General features: G+C 39.3%; 1 protein-coding gene across 1 annotated transcript in view; it reads right to left on the reverse strand.

The window, feature by feature from the left end:
* SYNE2 (spectrin repeat containing nuclear envelope protein 2) overlaps window positions 1–22383 on the reverse strand; it is a 231749-nt gene that overhangs the window by 111996 nt on the left and 97370 nt on the right. Inside the window, exons 45-52 of the mRNA XM_029952525.1 lie at window positions 21892–22047; window positions 19403–19543; window positions 17193–17375; window positions 16276–16413; window positions 9297–9482; window positions 4886–5008; window positions 2958–3140; window positions 458–589 (exon numbers count right to left, since the gene is read on the reverse strand). Coding sequence (XP_029808385.1) covers window positions 458–589; window positions 2958–3140; window positions 4886–5008; window positions 9297–9482; window positions 16276–16413; window positions 17193–17375; window positions 19403–19543; window positions 21892–22047 — 1242 coding nt within the window. The remainder of the gene's footprint in view (window positions 1–457; window positions 590–2957; window positions 3141–4885; window positions 5009–9296; window positions 9483–16275; window positions 16414–17192; window positions 17376–19402; window positions 19544–21891; window positions 22048–22383) is intronic.

Genomic DNA, 22383 nt, shown 5'->3' on the forward strand with positions numbered 1-22383 from the left:
AGAAGTACTAATTTGAAAACAAAGACTAAAAAACAAATCTCTAGCAATAGAGGGTTAAACATACACCCCACTGTAATGGTCCACAGGATATTGTTAGTTGTGACATGCGGAAATGCTACTTACCGAGTCTATGACACTCTTCATGACAACAGTGGTCAGGGTCTTTACCCTTGAAGCCCAGCCTGCCCACACTACCTGACCCCTATTTCAGAAAGCTAGACGTAAAGCCAGGTTGCCCAGATTTCCTGTGTTACATCAGCTTCTTCCATAGCAGAGCAAATTCAGACCCCAAGGCACCTATTTTATGGAATAGGAATGTATAAAGTAAATATATACATAATATACCTTCAACTGGAAGAGAGAAGTAGGAAATACACTGGACCATCACAAAGGCTTTAGAAACCAATGGTTTAGTAAGTGATTGAAGGAACTGCTCAAACAAATGAAACAAACATACCTGTCCCTGCGGTAGGTTGGCCGTTTGGTCTGGTGAGACACGTTCATGGAAGAACTCAGCTGAATAATTATTTAAGATCTGCTTCAAATTTTCTATTTCCTCGTTGCATTCATTAGTCTGTTTTATGACTATCTATAAAATAACCCCCCCAAAAGAAGAATCTTTGTCATAATCTAAGGACTAGATTAATGGGTTCCTTCCAATGTCCATCCCTACGACAAGTTTCAATTAATGACAGCAAATACAAACCCATATTGATTGCATTAGGAAATGGTAGCCTCAATACAGAGAGAAACATCTGTAAAGCTGGCACCTGACTTTCTTGTTCTACTAGATGCCAGGACACCTTGAGCAGTGCTTGGAGCACAAGCATAATGAGTCACGCCTTTTCTGTTAAGTATTTCCAGTCTAGTGGGCTTATTCTGGGAAGTATTTTAGGGCATATTAACATCAAGTTGCCAAGTTCTATGAAATTGCTGGTATGTCATACATGCTAGATTAGTGCACGTTCTATGAGATGATTTCCATGTTAGAGGGGTAACATTACTGATTCAGAGAGGAAAGGGCATCTGAATTGAGAGATGAATTTTTCCATTCCTGTCATAGCCTCACTGGGTATCCCTTGGGATCTGTGATGTACATTTTATGAGTAAGAGGTGCAGGGTACAAGAGCGTCTGAGTTTGCAGGAAAAGGCAAAATTAACCAGAATAATACACTAAATCTAGAGTTAAGAAAGAAATGGAGCTCGAACCTATCTGTGTACTAAATTGTATGATCAAAGTATGACAGGAAGATAAAGTATAAATATTTCCTTGCTATGCTACGCAATGAAGCAAATGCCTGTTAAAACTGCAAAGTTTCTGGCCAACACAAAATTCTTCCTTGCATTTTCTTTAATATTTAACCATAATTTTGGCTGCGGGCTGAAATAATGACGGGTCGCTGCACACACCTGTTACCCAGCCCTCAGTAATGAGCTACACCCTATTACCCAACCCCTCACCCCAATAATTTGTCGTTTTCCAGTGAGGGCTCTTAGAATATCCAGAAATATTCTTTCTGGTGAAAGAAATGCACCAGATTCTAATGATTTTCATTACCAGTGTCTTACTTAATTTTGAAATGTATGAGATGACATCTGATTTCTGTGAACACAATTACCTGGAAAATTTTAGCAGCACAGTTTGATACCTTATTTGGCACAAAATATAATTTGCTCTTCTACGTTCCCCTTCTCATCCTGCGAAGAAACCCCTTAAAACCATAGTTACAACTGTTATTTTCTTTTCCTTACCAGGAAACCAATAAAGCACAAAAAAGATTAAACACGATAGATCAAATTGTATAACTTTCTGTTTTCTTCTCTTTATAATATTAAAACGTAGTACAAAGAGTGCCAGATCTTTTTTCTCCCTGTGGTGCTAGGAAATGACATCAGCTGATGAGTAGCCAGGAGAGAGAGATTATATGAGTTGAGACTCAAACCAGAGATTACAATATCTTCCAATCTCCAGAGAACACAGAGTAGCTGGCTAAATGGGATTGAAACTGAAGAGGGAGAAATAGACAGCAGCTTTCTCCCTATAATTAGGTAGTGGTCAGGAAGGATGGAAAATAATGTTTTCCCCCATCCCAACCGACCTCATCAGGAAAAGCAGGTGGTGGGGGATGGGGGGGGCAGGGGGGCACGGCAGTAGGGTGTAGGATCCACCATCAGACTTGAAAAGTCTGTGGAATTTAAGACTTTTTTTTTTTTAGCAACTTCCTCTTCTTGTGAAAGTGGTTGTTAATTTAAGAATGCAAATCAAAGAAAAATGTAATTTCTATCTAATAATGATTCCTGATTGAGCTTGGAAATCAATCAAAACATAAGAATTTTAAAAAAGTCCTCTGGGAGATGCTGAAAGATGTCATCCTTTAGAAGGAAGAGACGCTGATATGAAGAATGAATGATACCAGGAGTCTAGAAACTCAAATTCTTGTCCTATTTGTACACAAATGAATCTGGACACAAGTTAACTCGGTGGTCTTTCAGCAAGTGATCTAAGCTTCCGAGTCCTGTCTCCTTCTATTCAAAAAGAAAGTGGCAAAGTGCCCCTATGTGTGAAAATAAAATAAGATGATTAATGGGAAAGTGACCAAGAGATATGGTGCTCGTTACTGTAAGGGTCTCGCGAGGTTTGCAAATAGACTGCTCAAGTTCAAGCTTCTCGCCACAGCATTTACCCACACGTGTTTTCAATAATTGCACAGCAGATTTAAGCAGATCATAATTATGCTTTAATGCCTTCAACCAAAGAAGAACAGGGAAAATCACCTTAGCCTTATTTGAGCAGTAAGATACTCTCCTTTATCCAGAAGAGACCAGAAAGAATCAACAAAGGCAGCATGTTGTGGTCATGGGAATCTCACCAGCCCAACCATTAAAACTGAAAACCAAGCCAGCTTTTGCCGAACATTTTCAGCCAATAAAGTTGACTATTATCATCCACGGCTCACCTTTAATAACTCGTTTTGTTCCTGAGTCACATTTTCCAACAATTTTATATCTTGTAAAAGCTGGTTCGTCCGCTGAAACACAGGAAGAGGTTTCCCTCCTGTTTGGGGCAACCTCAGTTCTACTTGGTAAGATACTATTTCAGCAATGGTTTTCTTCATGGGACGTATGTTTTCAAGGATGACCTTAATTATCAGAGAAGCAGGGTACATTAATGAAAAGAAATAGCCGCTTGCTGAATCTGTTCAAAATTAAAATACTGTATGATTTAGTCTTTAATCTACAGTTTTGAATTTTTTTTAAGTTTTTGGTTGTTTTTTTTTTTTTTTTTTTTGAGAAAGAGAAAGAACAAGCTGGGGAGAGGCAGGGAGAGAGGAAGAGAGAGAGAATTACAAGGAGGCTCCGCACTGCCAGTGCAGAGTCTGATGCAGGGCTTGAACCCACAAACTGTGGGATTGTGACCTGGGTCGAAATCAGGAGTCAGACACTTAGCGGACTGGGCCACCCAGGTGCCCCTAAATGTTGATTTTTAAAGCACTTCCTTGATTCAGATAGAAAAGAACTCTTAGGCTACTTGTATTCTGCCAGTAAAAGGTCTCTGGAGAGAAGACCTGAGGCAAGAGTAGCCCGCCAGCTCCAAGTTCTGCGTTTGGAGCGCCCCTGCCTTCCTTCTCTCTCTCCCTGACTCTCTGAACAACTGTTGCTTTGCTTTGTGCCACCAGGCAGGGAGCTGCGCAAGGGCAGTTTCTGCCTCTTACTGGCTTCCACAGCCACTGCACGCAGCGTGGGGCTTCCCACAGGGCAGGCCCTCTAAAGATGCTCATTGAATTGAACGATCCTGCCAAATTCCCCAAGTCCCAAAAGTATAATTATATTTTGCTTTAATGACATCTGACCTGTAAAAATCTGGACTCACATAATCTATACGTGAGAAGAGATTATTCCTTTTATTAAGAACTTCCTATCTATCACTGTCTTTAATCCTCACAACGACCCTGGGAGGTGGGTATTGGAACTGCCATTTCACAGTAAGGAAATAGGGTTCAAGGAAGTTAGAGGACCCCGAGGAGGCCAGGAGGGAGGACTGGGAGTTGAAGCCAGGCCTGCCTGATTCCAAAGCAAACGCTGTTATCCGCTAGGCTGGGGGGAGTCGGTGTCTGTGTGCTGCTGAATTTGTCCCGGGTCCTGTGCTGGAAGCTCTGATACACTGTGACCATCCAGGACCCTTACCACAATGCCAGTGTACAATAGGAGAGTCCAAGAAATGCTAACTGACTGCTCTAAGTCACACAGCCTGTCAGCAGTGTAGCCGGGTCTGGAACCCAGTTCTCCTGACTTAGAGGTTGAAGCCCTTGAACTATTAAACACCCGGATTTGACTTGATAGTAAAACTTCCAAACTTTGAAGTTTTTAGGAAAGATTCAATGAAAGAAAACAACCTATAGAACAATTCTCTTTGTACAGAGAATACTATATAATTTAAAACATGATACTTCTTGTCATTTCTATCTAGTTTTCGACTTTATTTTGCTAATTCTCTGGCAAGGCTAAGTACTTTTTAATCAGATCACATTATTACATATTTCAAAATATAATAAATAATAGGGGTGCCTTGGTGGCTCAGTTGGTTAAGTGTCTGACTTCAGCTCAGGTCATGATCTCATGGCTTGTGAGTTCGAGTGCCATGTCGGGCTCTGTGCCGACAGCTCAGATTCTGTGTGTGTGTGTGTGTGTGTGTGTGTGTGTGTGTGTCTCTCTCTCTCTCTCTCTCTCAGCCCCTCCCCCGCTCATGCTCATTTTCTCTCTCTCCCTCTCCCTCTCTCTCAAGAATAAAACCTTAAAAAGCATAATAAATAATAAACATGTTTAAAACATAAACATAATAAGTATTATAAGAGAATATTTCTAATACTGATCCATGCATACTTACCTCCCCATGCTTAAGATGTTCTTCAGGTGAAAAGTCAAATATTTCTTTTGATAAGAGGATAGCTTTGATTTTTGAAGCTTTTTTCTCCATTGATTTTACTTCAGTTTCAATAGCAACTACATCCTAGAATTTCAGAAACAAACAAAAACATTGATGTAGTAAACAATTTATTGCCATGCATTCTGTTTTCTAATTTAGCCAAAAATATCTGCCACTTAACCAGCCCCTGGTTGGTTCAGCTGGAAGATCATGCCACTCTTGATCTCAGGGTTGTGAGTTTGAGTCTCACATGGGGTGTAGAGATTACTTAAATAAGTAAAACTAAAAAAAAAAAAAAAATTGACCAAGTGTATCTTCAACAAATGGTGTTGTGAAAACTGGACAGCTACATGCAAAAGAATGAAACTGGATCACTTTTTTCCTTTCCTTTTTTTATTATTTTTTTATTTTTAGAAAGAGAGTGTGAGCAGCAGGGGAGAGGCAGAGGAGAGAAGGAGAGAGGGAGAGAGGGAAAGAGGGAGAGAGGGAGAGAGAGAGAGAAAGAGAGAGAGAGAGAGAGAGAGAGAGAGAGAGAGAGAGAGAGAGAGAGAATCCCAAGCAGAATCTATGCTCTCTATGGAGCCAATGTGGGGCTCGATCTCCCAAACCATGAAATCGTGATCTGAGCCTAAATCATGAGTCAAGAGCTGGATGCTTAACCAGCTGAGCCACTCAGGCTCCCCGAAACTTTCCTACACCATACACAAAAATAAATTGAAAATACATTAAAGACCTAAATGTGAGACCTGAAACCATAAAAGTTCTAGAGAAGAACACAGGCAGTAACCACTTTGGCATCAGCCTCAACAATATCTTCCTAGATATGCCTCCTAAGGCAAGGGAAACCAAAGCAAAAATAAACTATTGTGTCTATGTCAAAACAAAAAGCTTCTGCATAGCAAAGAAACAGTCAACAAAACAGATAACCTACCGAATTGGAGAAGATACTTGCAAATGACATATCCAATAAAAGATTAGTACCCAAAATCACAATTCAACACACACAAAAACAAATAATCCAATTAAAAATGGGCAGGCATGCCTGGGTGGTTGAGTTCATTAAGCAGCAGCTCTTGATTTTGGCTCAGGTTTATGAGTTTGGGCTCCCACAGCCAGCTCAGAACCAGCTTGGAATTCTCTTTCCCCTCCCTTCTCTGCCCCATTCCTGACTCACGCGCGGGTGTGTGTGTGTGTGTGTGTGTGTGTGTGCGCGCGCAATAATAATAAATAAAACAAAAATATTTAAAAAAGTAAAAAATGGGCAGAATATATGAACAGACACTTCACCAAAGAAGACATACAGATAGCCAACACACACATGAAAAGATGCTCGACATCACTCATCATCAGGGAAATACAAATCAAAACCACAAAAAGATACCACTTCACACCTGTCAGAAGGGCTAAAAGAGGAAACACAGGAAACAACAAGTGTTGGTGAAGATGTGGAGAGAAAAGAACCCTTGTGCACTGTTGGTAAGAATGCAAACTGGTGCAGCCACTGTGGAAAACAGTACAGAGGAGCCTCAAAAAATTAAAAATAGAATTACCATATGATCCTGTAATTCCATGACTGGTAACAAATACAAAAACACTGACTTAAAAGATATAGTACCCCTATATTTATTGGAGCATTATTTATAATAGCCAAATTATGGAAACAACCCAAGTGTCCATTGACAGATGAACGGATAAAGAAGATGTGATATATATACAAGGGAGTATTACTCAACCATAAAAAAGAGTGAAACCTTAACATTTACAGTAACATGGACGGATCACATGATGCTAAGTGAAATCGGCCAGTCAGAGAAAGACAAATACCATATGAACGAGATTTGGTACAAAACAAATGAACAAACTAATTTTTAACAGAAAAAAAGTGGGCAGAGGAATAAGTGAAATATGTGATACAGAATAAGAATATACTTATTGTGATGAGCACTGAGTAATGTACAGATCTGTTGAATCACTATATTGTACAGTTGATACTAATATAACACTATATGCTAACTGTACTAGAATTAAATAAGAACCTAATGAAGTGTACATATATGTTGACTGCTTTCAATAAAAAAGTCATTCTATTAATAGCATACTATACTATAAAGCATTACTTATACCTTGCTGAGTTAAAACTCCTCATAAGGCTAACTTTCAATTACTTAAACTATGAGAACAAAGGTATTATGCATTTGAATAAATTTTCTTAAGTTTATTTTCTTAGTAATCTCTACAGCCAATGTGGGGCTCAAATGCATGACCCCAAAATCAAGAGTCACACACTCTTCTGACTGAGCCAGCCAGGCACCCATAAGTCCGTTTTTAATTCTCAGTATCTACGAACTCTTTAGATTTATCTCTGGAATGTGTTCAAACACTTGAATACAAGTGGGTCTAACATTTTTAAAATTTCTACCACTTTAAAATGACAAAGTCATCCTTGGAAAATGAACACAAAAGAAGCTGGAAAAATGGACAAAATTTTCTTGCCAATCCCCTGATGAACTACTGTCATGCAGAGTCACTAAATTAACTTTATAAGATACTCAGATTAATTTAAACAATAGATCATTTGTCTGGTGGTTACACTCTCATCAATGTCAACCTCTAGGACTTGGCCAAGAACCTTACAGTGAAAATGCCGCAGCGTGTGTCATAAGCCTACGTATGGAAGACCACGTGATACACAACCCATAAATGGATGAATATATGCTACACACTCTACATACTGAAATCCACTGTAAGAGGAACTATAGATCTTTACTTAAAGAGCTAAATGCAGACACATTGTAGCACCCAAAAGGTACAGCTAAATAATGAAGGGGATAGAAACTACACAGAAATAGATTGAGAGTTTCAGGGGTGCTTCAGTGGTTCAGTTGGTCCAATTCTTGATTTCAGCTCAGGTCATGATCTCATGGTTTGTGAGTTCAGGTCCTGAAATGGACCCTGTGTTGACAGCCCAGAGCCTGCTTGGGATTGTCTGTCTCGCTCTCTCTGCCCCTCCCCTGCTTGGGTGCACACTCATGTACATGCTCTCTCTCTCTCTCTCTCTCTCTCTCTCTCTCAAAAAATAAATAGAACTTAAAAAGTAAAAACAAAATAAATTGAGGGTTTCAAATTAAAGCAGTCTGGAGCCATTTAATATCAGATAAGATAATGCAGATTTAATATCTGTACTCTTGTACAGATTGTGCTAAATGAAGCAATGAATACAGCAACTTCCTAGTGATAGCTTCAAGTTAAAAAGAAAAGTTAAATTATATTGAATTTGTTTTTTGCATCTCATACTGAAAAGGGTGTTAGAAAATAAACTTTGGAATGGCTGGGGAGCTCAGTCGGTTGGGTGTCTGACTTCAGCTTGGGTCATAATTTCACGGTTTGTGAGTTCGAGCCCTGCGTCAGGCTCTGTGCTGACAGTTCAGAGCCTGGAGCCTGCTTCAGATTCTGTGTCTCCCTTTCTCTCTGCCCCTCCCCTGCTCACACTTTGTCTCTCAAAAATAAATGAACTTTAAAAAAAAGAAAAGAAACTCTATCTCATAGACTAATTTCTATCACAAGTTGTAGAAGCACTGAAAAACCTTAGAATAAGCTTCAATAACCAAAAATGTTTAGCAATCATTATTCCCTGAAGTTACATAAGTGCAGCATAGGGAATGTAACAGAAATAAAAAGTCAATAATTAAGACTAATTGTACCTGCCTTTGCTATGTGACTTCATCCTTAAATAAATGCCTCACATGTTTTAAGCTAAAATAAATAAAATTATTTCAAAATCTGGTGGCTGCCATACATCAGCTCCTCAGTAAATGTTTGTTATTGGTGAGTGAAGCCTTGGGAGGCTATCTGTTCAAGTCCCTCCTTGCTAATTTGTGCTTTTATATCAACGTATCTCCTCTCTGACAAAAAGAAAACAGTGAGTGCATTTGATCAGGATTCTTTCCTTTAAATAGACCACTTGTGGACCAAAAATGGAGACAGGCACTATAAATTAAAAACTGCAAATTAGAGTAAAATAGGGGCCCCTGGCTGGCTCAGTAGGTTAAGCATCCAACTGTTGGTCTAGGCCCAGGTCCTGATCTCGCTGTAGGTGAATTCAAGCCCCAAGTCCGGCTCTGTGCTGACCACGTGGAGCTTGCTTGGGATTCTCTCTCTCCCTCTTTCTCTGCCCCTGCCCCACTCACACTCTCTCAAAATAAATAAATTTTAAGAAGTTAAAGTAAAATACAATTCAAGAAATAAGAACATAAATGAAAACTGTACCATATCAATATGTCTTCATATAATTAGGAGCTGATTAGTGGTAAAACTCTACTAAATGAAATATAAATTAAAAATAAGAAATCACATCTTTGAAGTGCCAACTTACATCAGCCATCCGCTGAATCTGGGGAAGGCTCACCATGATTGTTTGTTGTAAAGCTGCTACTTGACGACTTAACTCTTGTACAGAATGTGCTAAATCATCAGTTTCAAAGATTATTGACCAGTCTTCCAGATCCATGAAAATGGAATGTAAAAGATTGTGCTTCTGTTCTGAATCTTCCAAAGCCATCTACACAATGGAAAATGAGGGAAAAAGAGAGAGAACATCAAGACACTGAAAGAAGTGGATTAATACTGAAATTGGAGAAAATTTCCCAATGGTTTATCATGTATATTAACCTGATGTATTGTGGTGATCATTTTGCAATACATTCAAATGTCAAATTGTTTCATTGTACACCAGAAACTCTTATAATGGGTGTCAATTACACCTTAGTAGGAAAATTTAAATCAGAGAATTTTAAATCTATCTCAGCATTTCAAACTCCTATTCATTTCATTTCATAATAAAACGCTAGGGACGCCGGGGTGGTTCAGACAGTTAAGCATCAGACTCTTGATTTAGGCTCAGGTTATGATCTCAAGATTGTGACATCAGGCTCCACACTGGGCATGGAGCCTCCTTGAGACTCTCTCTCTCTCTCTGCCTTTCTCCTGCTCACTCTCTCGCTCTCAAAAAACCTCCACTTTAATCATAATGAAACACTGAACACTCTAAATTGCAAACAGCGCTGGGTGACTTTGGAATGTCTACCCCATTTTGGTGGGTTTCCAGCAGTTATTTTAGATCATGCAACCCTGCTCCTCCAGCCATCAGCAACAGAACCAGGAACACCTGATCTGCCGTCCATCCCTCTGTAATTTGAAATTAGAGCTGAGAATGCCATTCTGGCTCTCTCTAATTGGCTGGACTTGTAACTTTAGGGATGTGAATTTGAGAGAAATAGGTACATGAAGTGAGGGTTGGAAATCAAGAGGCAGTCCTGTGGCTTGTCAGTCCTGGTGCCAATGTCCTCGTTCGGTCTTATCATATGATGCCACCGACTTCCATGAGGCATCCCTACAGTATGCGTTGACCTGAATAACCTGACACCAAAGGGGCTCTAACTGATAAAACTAAACGAAAGTGAACAACATCCATTTTTACAATGTCTTAGACATTCCTCCTTTTAATTTCTTTTTAACAATTATGATGTATTAACTAACTTTCAAACTTAAGATTTCAAAATATCTCAGCCACCAATGGGAAATGTTTAGCCTGGTGTAGTCTTTGGTGATTCTGTAAAACATAATATGGTAGGAGAAAGAACATTTACTTAATTCAATTAGAATTCTGGTCATAAGTCTCTAAAATTTTTTAGGTTATTCACAATTATATATTGTTCTTAATTCAAAATCCTAGAAGGAGAAAACTTTATGAAAAACAAACTTTAAAATCAACGCTTTTTAAAAAAACTAATACTACTAATTTACAATAGCATCAAGAAAACATAAAATACTTAGGGATAAATTCAACAATTTACGTTTAAGACCTGTACACTGAAGATTATGAAACACCACTGAGAGAAATTTAAAAAAGACCAAAATAAAGAGATCTATCATGTTGCTGGATTGGAACAGTCAAAATGCTTAAGGTGTCAATTCTCGCCAAATTGATCTCTGGATCTAATTCCATCCACTCAAAATTCCAACAGCCTTCTGTATATTGACACAACGATGCCAAAAGTTATGCTGAATTGCAAAAGACCCAGATCAGTCAAAAGAAGTTTGAAAAAGAACTAGTTGTAGAAATTATGCTACCTGATTTTAAGACTTACTATACAGCTGTAGTAATCCAGAATGGGTCACATCAGTGAAAGAAGAGACATATAGATCAGCAGATAGACATATAGATTCAACAGAACAGAGAGCCTAGAAATAGACCCACATTTACAATATGGCAACTGATTTTAAATATGGCACCAAAGTAATTCATTGGTGAGTCATTTCACCAAATGGTGCTGGAACACTCAAATATTCCCACAGAAAAAAGTGAACCTTTATATAATATGCAAAAACAAACTTGAAATGGATTGAGGACCTAAATAAAAGAATTAAAACTATACCATTTCTAGAAGAAAAGACAGGAGAAGACCATTGTAATCCTGGGTTAGGTAAAGATTTCTTAGATATAACACAAAAGGATAACCCATGAAAGAAAAATGTTGATAAACTGGATTCCACCAAATTCCCAACATTGCTCTCAGAAAGACAATATTGAGAGAACGAAAAGACAAGCGACAGACTGAGAAAACATTTGCAAACCATATATGTGATAAAGGATTGCTTTTAGAACCTTTTATAAACAACACTTACAATTCAATAACAGAAAGACAAACAACCCAATTAAAAACTTCAACAGACATTTCCCAAAGGAAGCGTACAAATGACAAACACATAAGTAAATGTTGCAATACATAAATCATTAGTCATAAAGAAAGGCCATTTAAACCACAATGAGATACCGCTACCTGTCCCTAGAATGGCTAAAATGTAAAAGATAATATCAAGTGCAGGTGAGAATATGAAGCAATTAGAACTCACATGGCCAGTTGGACTGAAAAATGGGAGTTTAGCAGTTTTGGAAAACAATGTGACAGTTTCTTACCCATTTAAATACCTACCATAAGGGCCAACAATCATACTCCTAGGTGTTTACCAAATGAAATAACATGAAGACACATCCCCACTAAGATTTGTATCTGACCATTCACAGCAGCTGTGCTTACAGGTAGCCTGTAAGACCCCCTTGATGCCCACCTCCTGATACTCAGGCCCTGCGAATCAATTCCTTTGAAATGTAGGTGGGGCTTACTAATTTACTTGCTGAGATGTCACTTCCAAGATTAGGTTATGAAAAGACTGTTGCTGTCCCCCAAGGGCTCTCTTATTAGATTGTTCATGGTGAGGAAGTCAGCTACCAGGCCAGGAGGCAGCCTGGTGAGGGAGAGCCACAGGTCTGTATATGGAAGCAGATCTTCTGAGCCCTGCCAAGAGCCAAGTGAATGACCTTGGAAGTGCATCCTGTCTTTTCCCTCACCCACAGTGAGGCGTGACTGCATTCTTGTATGAGACCTTGAGCCAGAGGCACTCAGCTAGGTCGTGTCTGAATTCCTGACACACAGAAACTGCGATAATAAATGTTTGTTGTTTTAAGCTGCTAACCTAGCATAGTCCAATGCTTGAAACAAGCCGATGTCTAGTAACTAGTGAAGGCATAAACATGTTGCCTATTTCCATAAATGGAATGCTACTCGACAATCAAAAGAAAGAACTATCTACAAACATTAACAATCTGGACGAATCTTGAAAACATTATGCCAAGTAAAAGAAGTCAGGTAAAAAAGGCTGTACACTATATGATTCTATTTACAGGACATAGTGGAAAAGGCTAAACTATATTAATAGAAAATAATGAGGGAGTGATTAATAGGGCTAAAGTTAGGTGAAAGGGGACTGACTGCAAAGAGGCAGAGAAAACTTTTTGCAGTGATGGAGATGTGTTTTACATTGATGGTGGTGGTTGTTGTTACACCTTTACCAAAACTCATCTAGTTGCACACTTAAAATAGATGTATTTGGGGGCACCTGGCTGGCTCAGCTGGTAGAGCATGTAACTCTTTTTAATGTAATGTAATGTAATGTAATGTAATGTAACGTAATGTAATGTAATGTAATGTGATTTTATTCTATTTTAGAGAGAGAGAGTGTACATACAAGCAGGGCAGAGGGGTAGAGGAAGAGAGAGTCTTAAGCAGGCTTCACATTCAGTGCAGAACCCAAGGCAGGGCTTGATCCCATGACTCTGGGATCATCACCTGAGCCACCAAGGCACCCTGGTAGAACATGCAACTCTTGATTGTAGAGTCATGAGTTCAAGCCCCAAATTGGGCATAGAGCTTATTAAAAAATATATAGGGGTGCCTGAGTGGCTCAGTTGGTTAAGCATCCAACTCTTGATTTCAGCTCAGGTCACGATCTTATGCTTCATGAGTTCAAGTCTCTGCATCAGGCTCTGCACTGACACTGTAGAGCCTGCTTGGGATTCTCTCTCTCTCTCTGCTGCTCCCCTGCTCATACACATTCTCTCTCTCTCTCTCAAAAATAAAGTAGGGGCACCTGGGTGGCTCAGTTGGTTAAGCATCTGGCTTTGGCTTAGCTTGCGCTGTCTCTCGGTCTCTCAAAAAAAATAAATAAAAACATAAAAAATTTTTTTTAAATAAAATAAACATTTAAAAATAATATATGTATATATGTGTGTATATTTTACTACATGTAAATTATACCTCAATGAAATTGAGTAAAAAGATTTTACCTTTTTATTTTTACAAAGAAAATTTATATTTCAGCAATTCTTAATTACAACAGCAATATTTCTGGAATCATCTTTGGATTATAAAGCACTATTTTAACAAATACAATCCAGGTAGAAGCTAAGTTGGGAGTTTTGATACTTCATCAAGAGACATTTTTATTTTTTTAACGTTTATTTATTTTTGAGAGACACACACACAGAGTGTGAGTGGGGGAGGGTCAGAGACAGAGAGGGAGACACAAAATCAGAAGCAGGCTCCAGGCTCAGAGCTGTCAGCAAAGAGCCTGATGCGGGGCTTGAACCCATGAACCATGAGAATATGACCTGAGCCGAAGTCAGCCGCTTAGCCAACTGAGCCACCCAGGCACCCCAAGAGACATTTTTAAATATCAATGCCTGATAATGCTAAAAAAAAAAAAATACAAAAGGGTATCTTAAAAGCAGGACAAATGTTTTCAACATAGGGACAAAATGGATATTCACATATGACATTGTTTGAGACTTTCCATTGGAGGATTTATGAGGATACTTTCTATGGTAAATCAGCCTCCTCTTAACGCCTACTTCCTCTAGCTCATCAAGTAGAGTTATACTAAGTTCTAGTTCATACACTAAGGCCAGCAAATTAGGATGTCCTCACCACTGAGATACTGTGAGATACTTTTTATGCATTACATTTGGGTCAATAGAAGGTGGCAAAAATATAAATATTTTTGCCTAAGCTCATTCTTGTAAATTTTTTAAAAGTCATTAACAAGCATTTGAGGAAAAGAGTATCATTCCTCTCTTCTATCTTTGCAAACTCATTGAAAATGGTAGAAAATATAGGCAATTTAAAATACAAGAGGACAGGGGTGCCTGGGGGGCTCAGTCAGGTAAGTGTCTGACTTTGGCTCAGGTCATGATCTCGTGTCCCTGGGTTTGAGCCCCGCATTGGGCCGTGTGCTGACAGCTCAGAGCCTGGAGCCTGCTTCAGATTCTGTGTCACCCTCGCTCTCTGCCCCTGCCCTGCTCACATTCTGCCTCTCAAAAATGAATAAACATTAAAAAAATTTTTTTAAATAAAAGAGGACAGGAGTGCCTAAGTGGCTCAGTTGGTTAAGCGTCCAACTCTTGATCTCAGCTCAGGTCATGATTTCATGATTTGTGAGACTGTGCCCCACACTGGGCTCTACACTGACAGTATAGGGTCTGCTTGGGATTCTCTCACCTTCTCCTCTGCCTCTCTCTCAAAATAAATACAAAAAACATTTTATAAACAAACATATTAATTAAGTAACTAAAATAAAGGAGGACATGCTATAAGGATGTGGAAAGGCAACCTGAGGACTGGGGGCAGACATCACAGGCAAGGGTAAGAAAAGAAACAAATGGGTGAAAGCCAGCATCATTACAACTGCTACCACAGGGGGAAATGTGCCAACGAATCTCAAACATCAGGGAGGTATGCAGTCAACTGTTTACTTGGGAATACACTGTGCTATTCTAAAGGTATAAAGGAGCTGGGTCAACGTGGAGGTCTGATTACTCTAAAAACTGTAATAGAATAAACCTTTACCTAAGAGATTCCTTCTTGTGGCTAAATAACATGAGAAGGAAATATGCCTTCACAATAAAACTTTAAGCCAATACTTGGCATCTGGAAGATCTCTTGCAGTCATGGCCCCGGGTAGGAAAATATCTCATTTGTTTTGTCTTTGTAAGCTAGCATGGAGACATCAGGCACCCAAATGGACAGCGCATTTGGCAGTGTGGTATGCTTGAACTCTAAGGAACTATGGATTCGTTTTCTACTGCTGTGTAACTAATTACCACAAACTTCACAGCTTAAAATAAAACAAATTGATTATCTCATAGTTTTCATGGCTCAAGAGTACAGGCATCGCTTAGGAAGGTCCTTGGCTCTCCCAAGGCTATCCCAAGCCTGCTATCAAGGTGCTATCTAGAGCACAGTTTCTCTTCCAAGTTCATTTAGGTTGTTGGGAGATTTGAGTCGTAGGGCTAAGATCCCAGTTTTCTTGCTGGCTGTTGACTGGGGTGGGGGGAGGGGTCACTCTCTGCTCCTAAAGGCTGCCCAAGGGTCCTGGCCCCACAGGCCTCCCCTAACATCGCAGGTCACTTCATCAACCAGCTGGAGAATCTCTCCAGTCTGCTATCAGGGAGTCCTGTAATCATATAACCATGATCAATCATGAATTCATGAGAGTGACTATCCGTTACCTTAGCCATACCATAACCTAATTAATAGAGTGGGTATCTCATCACATACTCTCACATTCCTGCCCACACTCAAGGGGAGGGGATTATATAGGTCGTGTATACCAGGGGCGGGAATATTGGGAGACTTCTTAGAATTCTATTGACCAAAATCATCACTATTCACTGCAACATTCTCACTTCATAGATTGGGGAAACCGAGGCCCAAAGAGGAAAACAGTAAATTACCCGAAAAGTCAGATAGGAGTTATCAGGACAGAAAGAACTAGATCCTGATCTCCAAAATCCCTGTCTAAAGCCTGTCACTGTCTCAACCTTCCTTCTGCCTTTTGGCATGGCTGAAGATAAGGTTGTTCTTTGGGAGAACAGGGGGAAAAGAACCACGAAGGGGAGCTATGCCACTCATCATTGTGTAGATTCCACGCGCAAGGAAAAGTGGAAGAACACCTACCTGAAGGGTGCTGGCGTGCTGACTCAGCGTCTTTGAAGAGTCATGGTCAGCAGGATTGGCCAGCAAACGGCTGGTATTTTCTATCCACGCCTCGGTACTCTTCAGAAGGTCATGATATTCCTCCACCTTAACTGTGGCCTGTGAAAGAAAGGCAGGAGCAAATAGTCTGACTCCTTCCACTTGAGCCGACTGATTCTTGCATGCAGAATTTGTTACCGTTAATCAGGCCCCGCAAGGTTCCATTCCCGGTGGCTGGGGCAACTTGCCCAGCCCCTCCAGGTTTTCACCTTTCTAACTTTTAAGACTAACCCCGACCCTAGGTGGAAAGGACTTGAGAAGCTCTACCCTAATGCGACGTGTCTCCGTAACAGTTCCCAGTTAGCCTTGCAACTGGTTCCCATTTTATGCTTCATTCTGAAAACTGGATTTGTATGTTGTCTTCCCATACAGGGCCTTGTCTTATTACATCCCAGTTTCTCTAGGGCTAGGCTCCTGCCTCATTCTTGCCAGATTACATGCACAACTCACCCACCACGACCTCCATTGGAAGGGAGGGAGAAAGTGTCTTGTTCCCGAATGCCATGTTTTCTTGTTGTTGGCTCCCTGCAGGGCCTCCTGAGATTGTCTGTTGGAAATGCCCGTTACCTACTGGCAAGCCCAGCGCTCGCCTGACTCCTGCTGCTCTCCGCCTTTTGGACACCAGCTCCTGCCTGCCTCGTCAGACCTCCTGCTGATGCCAGCAGGGAAATCTGTCCTCCCAGCACCCACCTGACCCCATGGTCTGGCTGTGGCTTCAGAACCTGAATCTGGCAATTCAAGGGAAAATGGCTGCCTCTGCATATATATTTTAGTTTTGTTTTAAAGCCCTTTGAATAACATGATGCACTAAGCGTAGTTATCACGTGTTACTGTCATACCTTATTTAACTGTGAGGTTCTAGATTCTGCTCTCTGTGATACTTGCTGATATTGCTGGAAAGGAATCATCAAATTATCCATCCATTCTTGAGCCTGTCCTGGATCCTGTTCAACAATGTCCTGCACTTCGGAGTCCAGCTCATTGAGCTTTGAATGCCAGAGATCTAGCTCGTCCCACATTTTCTGGAGAAGGAAATCATACGTCACTTTGAATGCAGAGGTCCTGGTTCATTGCCTTAATTCCTAGTTTTTGCAACATATCTGCACTTGTAAATGCTACCAAAACAGCATCACAGGCACACTTACTCATTTATGCCCAGAAGCCACTTGTGACCTGAAATGAAAACCACTATTTCTGAAATCTCTCAGTCTAACTATATTTGTTTCATGAACAAAATTAGCTGTAAGGGAACAGAAAGACCTAGACATTTCCAGAGACACATGAAACCAAACAAGGTCAGTATAACCCTAGTCTTTCAAGAGTGATGAGGTAACATTATGTTTAAAAAGTACTTCAGTGTGTGTATGTGTATATATATATATATATATGTATATATATATATATATATATAATCTAGAAGACAATTTTTTAAAATTTTATTTTAGAGAGTGAGTGTGTGCGAGTGGGGGAGGGACACAGGGGGAGAGAGAGAATCTCAAGCAGGCTCCACGCTGAGCTGACATGAAGCTCAACCCCACTTCCCTGGGATCACGACTTAAACTGAAGAGTTGGATGCTCAACCGACTGAGTCAGGCAGGACCCCCAAGAAGACAATGTTTATTAAGTGTAAAAACAAAACTAACAAAAGAAAATATCTGTTTTGGCTTAGGAGTAATGCAGTGGCAGGAAATTCTAGCAACTGCTTTTGGCTCAAGAAACGAGTAGATTGAATTCAAACCTAGATGTGTATGGTCAATGGAATTCTCAAAGGGAAAACATGTAATTTGTACTTAATATGTGCTTAAGAACCTAGCTTTTTTTAAAAAAATATTTTTATTTATTTTTGAGAGAGAGAGAGAGACAGCGTGAGCAAAGGAAGGTCAGAGAGAGAAGGAGTCACAGGATCTGAAGATAGGCTCCAGGTTCTGAGCTAGCGGTCAGCACAGTGCCTGACAAAGGGCTCAAAGCCACAAACTGTGAGATCATGACCTGAGCCAAAGTCGGACGCTTAACCGACTGAGCCACCCAGGTGCCCCAGAACCTAGCTTTTAGAAATAGGAAAAGTGGACTGGCTAAGTAAGCTTCCTCTACTTATTAAGGGTCATGATCTTGTCCACTGGTAGGCCATATTCTGACCTATTTTTAAAAGTCTCCACTCACATTAGAATCCTTCCTTAAAACACAGATTAGAATAAGAATGCTTTTCTACATGTAGGAGTTTACTGGGGGAGTTAAGTGGTAGAAAATCATACTTATGTACAGTTTTGCCCAAGACTTTATTTCCCAAGGTATTTTACAAGGGAAAGTAAGTTTGGGGTTTCTATTTTCCTATTTTCCCTTGTAGTCTAAAGCAAAGTTGTTAGTTCCATTCAAATCCTATTGAAATATGTTTTAATCAAATAAGTTTCAGAAATGTTTATATTATATTCCTTGTGTTAGTTCATATTAGACAGGGGCACCTGGGTGGCTCAGTCGGTTAAGGGTCCAACTTTGGCTCAGGTCATGATCTTACAGTTTGTGTGGGTTTGAGCCCTGCATCAGGCTCTGTGCTGGCAGCTAGCTCAGAGCCTGGAGCCTGCTTCAGATTCTGTGTCTCCCTCTCTCTCTGACCTTCCCCTGCTCATGCTATCTCTCTCTTTCTAAAATAAATAAAAACAGTCAAAAAAAAAAATTCACATTAGATAACGAAGACTCCAAGTAATGCTCAAACATAGAAACATGTTAGTTTTTTTAAAAAATATATTTCATATTTGTACTATTTCTTATCTCAGTCTTCCCAGGATAAGGTCCTTACTCTCCTTTACTTGTGAAAAGGCCAGTTCACAATCACAGGCTCTCAGGGGCTCAGGCATATTCCCACCATAGTAAAACGGAGAACAATTCTTAAATGCACCCTTCTCCACCAAGCCTCTGCAGGTGACAGTAAGGGGGGCCCTGTGGGATGTGGGTGAGGATCTCTGTACTTCACACTCATCCAAACAGCACATCCTGATGCCTGAGGAGCAGGAGCAATGTCAAATGCTGAAGGAAATTAAAGAAAGGATATTACCTTTTGAATTTCCTGAGCTTTCTCGATATTTTTGCTTTTCTGCTGCAACATCTTTTCCACATTGTGAAGCCCATTGTTAATTTCGTCGATTTTTCTACTCATTGTATATGATGGTGAACTTTTCAAAACTTCATTGCTAATCTGTCATAAGGGAAAGATACATTTGGCTTACATACTCTTCCATACTCTTTTCACAGGTCCAGGTGGTAGAAGAGATAGGTACACTGTTAGGTGATTTTACTTACAAAAATCCTGTAAAGGATAGGGGGAAGATCCCAAAGAGTACTAGCTAATACATTAATGAGAGGGTAGAGTAGCAGACTAGGAAGTGGCAGCTATGCTGACTTGACCTTTTAAATTCAATCTAAAAAAAAGGAGAAGAAAATCAGTAAACAAAAATTTGTTGTAATGTGTATGTACTGCAGGTGTGCTGAGTTTGGCAAAACTACTGAGTGTACCGTCTGAGACAGAGCCCAATGGAGCAAATGATACAAAAAAATTCAAGGGAGATAAATCATTCATTATATGTGTGTGTGTGTGTGTGTGTGTGTGTGTGTGTATAGTCTCTCATTTTATGACAAAGACCTATTTATGACAAAGGACTGTTTTCTATAAAACCTAGATTATTCTCAAGCTGACTTAAAAAATACGGTAATTCCCATCATTATATTCATTTGGGTGGAATAATCTAAAACTATTTCTTGAGGATGCACAATGCTTAGTTTTTCTCTGTGTGGAAGTTTCTAGTGTATGTTTTCACAGCAGTCTGAAATCTAGCTGCTAAACAGTGTAATTTTCTTTTTATCGGAATAATTTTCTTAAGAAACTAACTTGGGCTAGGAAAGATAACAAATGAATGTTGAATGTGTCATTTTTCAAATACCTGATTAGTTCGTGTTCTTGGCTTTTTGGTTGTTGTTTTTTTAGGCTATGTTGTTGATAAGGCTTTCTCCCAGCAGCCACTAAATAACCAAATACTTTATGCTTATGTATAATTCTTTAACCCTTTCACAAACAACTATATGTGTACAACTATTAAGACTAAAACTTTCCAATGCAGATGGTACACAGGTACAGAAACGAAACACAGGCTAACCGACTTGCTTAAGGTTACATATCAAGGTAGTACTTGAACTTGTCCTGAGAAGCTCCAAGTCACTCGGAGTCCCAACCATCTTATAAGGTGTTTTTATTCCACAGACCATAATGCAGTTGAGATTTTTAGGGAAAAAATTAATCTTATGTTAGGTTTTAAACCGCTGTAATAGCTATTTATTGCTATGTAACAATTTTTTTTCTGATATTTGGGGCAGTTGTTCTCTTGGCCAAAATGCGTATAAGTTAGGTACATTAGGAGAGACCAAGATTTAGGAAAAGTAAGCAGCCCTCCAAATTTATACGGAATGGTGCTGAGTCTGCCTGGTCCTCCACATACACCAAACAAGAAAAATCAGTTGCTCTCTGTTACAAATAAACAAGTTACAGTTGAAACTTTCAACCCCAAATTTAAGAGAATTTTGATTATTTACTTTGTTGGGGATTTTCATATGAAGTATTCATGGAAACAAACGTAGTTGCTCTCAAAACAGTATTTTCTTAAAACAAAATCAGTAGTGCATGATTCTTGAGAAAGTATCTCATACCCGATTTTCTTGTGTGTTAAATCAACAAAATATATTATAAATGTATATTAGGAATATACATGTTTTTTCATGGGTCAGGTTTTCCTAAGAAAACCGTCGAAGAAGTTAACTGAGTTTGAAATCTGATTTTCTGTGTATGCCTTTATTATCTATTTTATTAAGTTAGAGGTACTCCAGATTTCAAAAAGGAATACAAAAATCCTTCTGTGGATGCTGGACCAAACAGAATTTTGTTCCGCTGGATGCAGGCTGCCTTTCTACAATCCAATAGATTTGTCTTGCTAATATTTTTTGGGTCTTCAGGACTATGAAACATTTCCCACTTTTTCTTCTACCCTTCAGAGTAATCCATTTGAGGATGAAGATTTACTCAGGTGTGTTCTGTGAGAATTGTGTTACCATCATCACTAGAAAGACACTGTGTGTTGGATGCTATTCCTCATAAGTTGTGAAATCTGCATTCTTACTGCCCTTGGTGCAATTTTCAAACATTCACAGGGAATAAGTTTTACAGAAAAGTATTATTCATGTCCAAAAATTTAAAGTGATTCTCTGTTAAAAAAAAAAAAAAAAAAAGCTGAGTAAAAGCTAATGTACAATCCAATTTTTAAATGCAAGGGAAGAAAAACTAAGCATCCTGAACTAAAAATAAACACATTGTCTAATTCTGTTATGTCACTTATTTAGAGCAATTTCATTGCAGTAGTCAATACACAAAATTATCACTTACCTAAACTCTATAAAAACAGTCATAGTTGAGATCAGGGCAAATGACAATGTGTCATTACATACTCTATCTATTCAACTCATAAATAATAATAACACTAGTACAAACATTATTATTACCTTCTCATCTATGTCTTCTAACGCTTTTCTGCATTCTTCCACCTGGGATTCAATCTCTGCAGGGACTAAGGTGTACATTTCAGAATACTTGATGCGCAGTTTTTCCATAATATTCTCAAAAGTCAGCTTTCCTTTCTTAAAAATGCTTTGAAGCTCCTAAAAAACGTCAAGAGAGTTTCAAATACTCACAGGACAGGGAAAAAGTTTAACTCTCAAAGTAAAAGCAGCTTTCTGGCGTATCCTTAGGATTTAAATGAGCACACTTTGCATGACAAAGCCTCCCTACTGATACAAGCCGATTAAGCCTGAGAGACACTGGTCAGATGATGCTTTCTAGTTTGTAAGAATTAAACTTGATATCTCTTCATGGTGTCAAACCATTGTCCTAAAACGACATTACAACGTCTGCTGCTTCGAAAGTACCTCTAGGATTTGACTGTATCTCACTTGCAGTCTTCCTCTGGAAAGCTGCAAGTAGCAAAAAAGTTTCAA

The sequence above is a fragment of the Suricata suricatta genome, chromosome 9 (genome assembly GCF_006229205.1).
Source record: "Suricata suricatta isolate VVHF042 chromosome 9, meerkat_22Aug2017_6uvM2_HiC, whole genome shotgun sequence".
NCBI classification, from domain to species: domain Eukaryota; kingdom Metazoa; phylum Chordata; class Mammalia; order Carnivora; family Herpestidae; genus Suricata; species Suricata suricatta.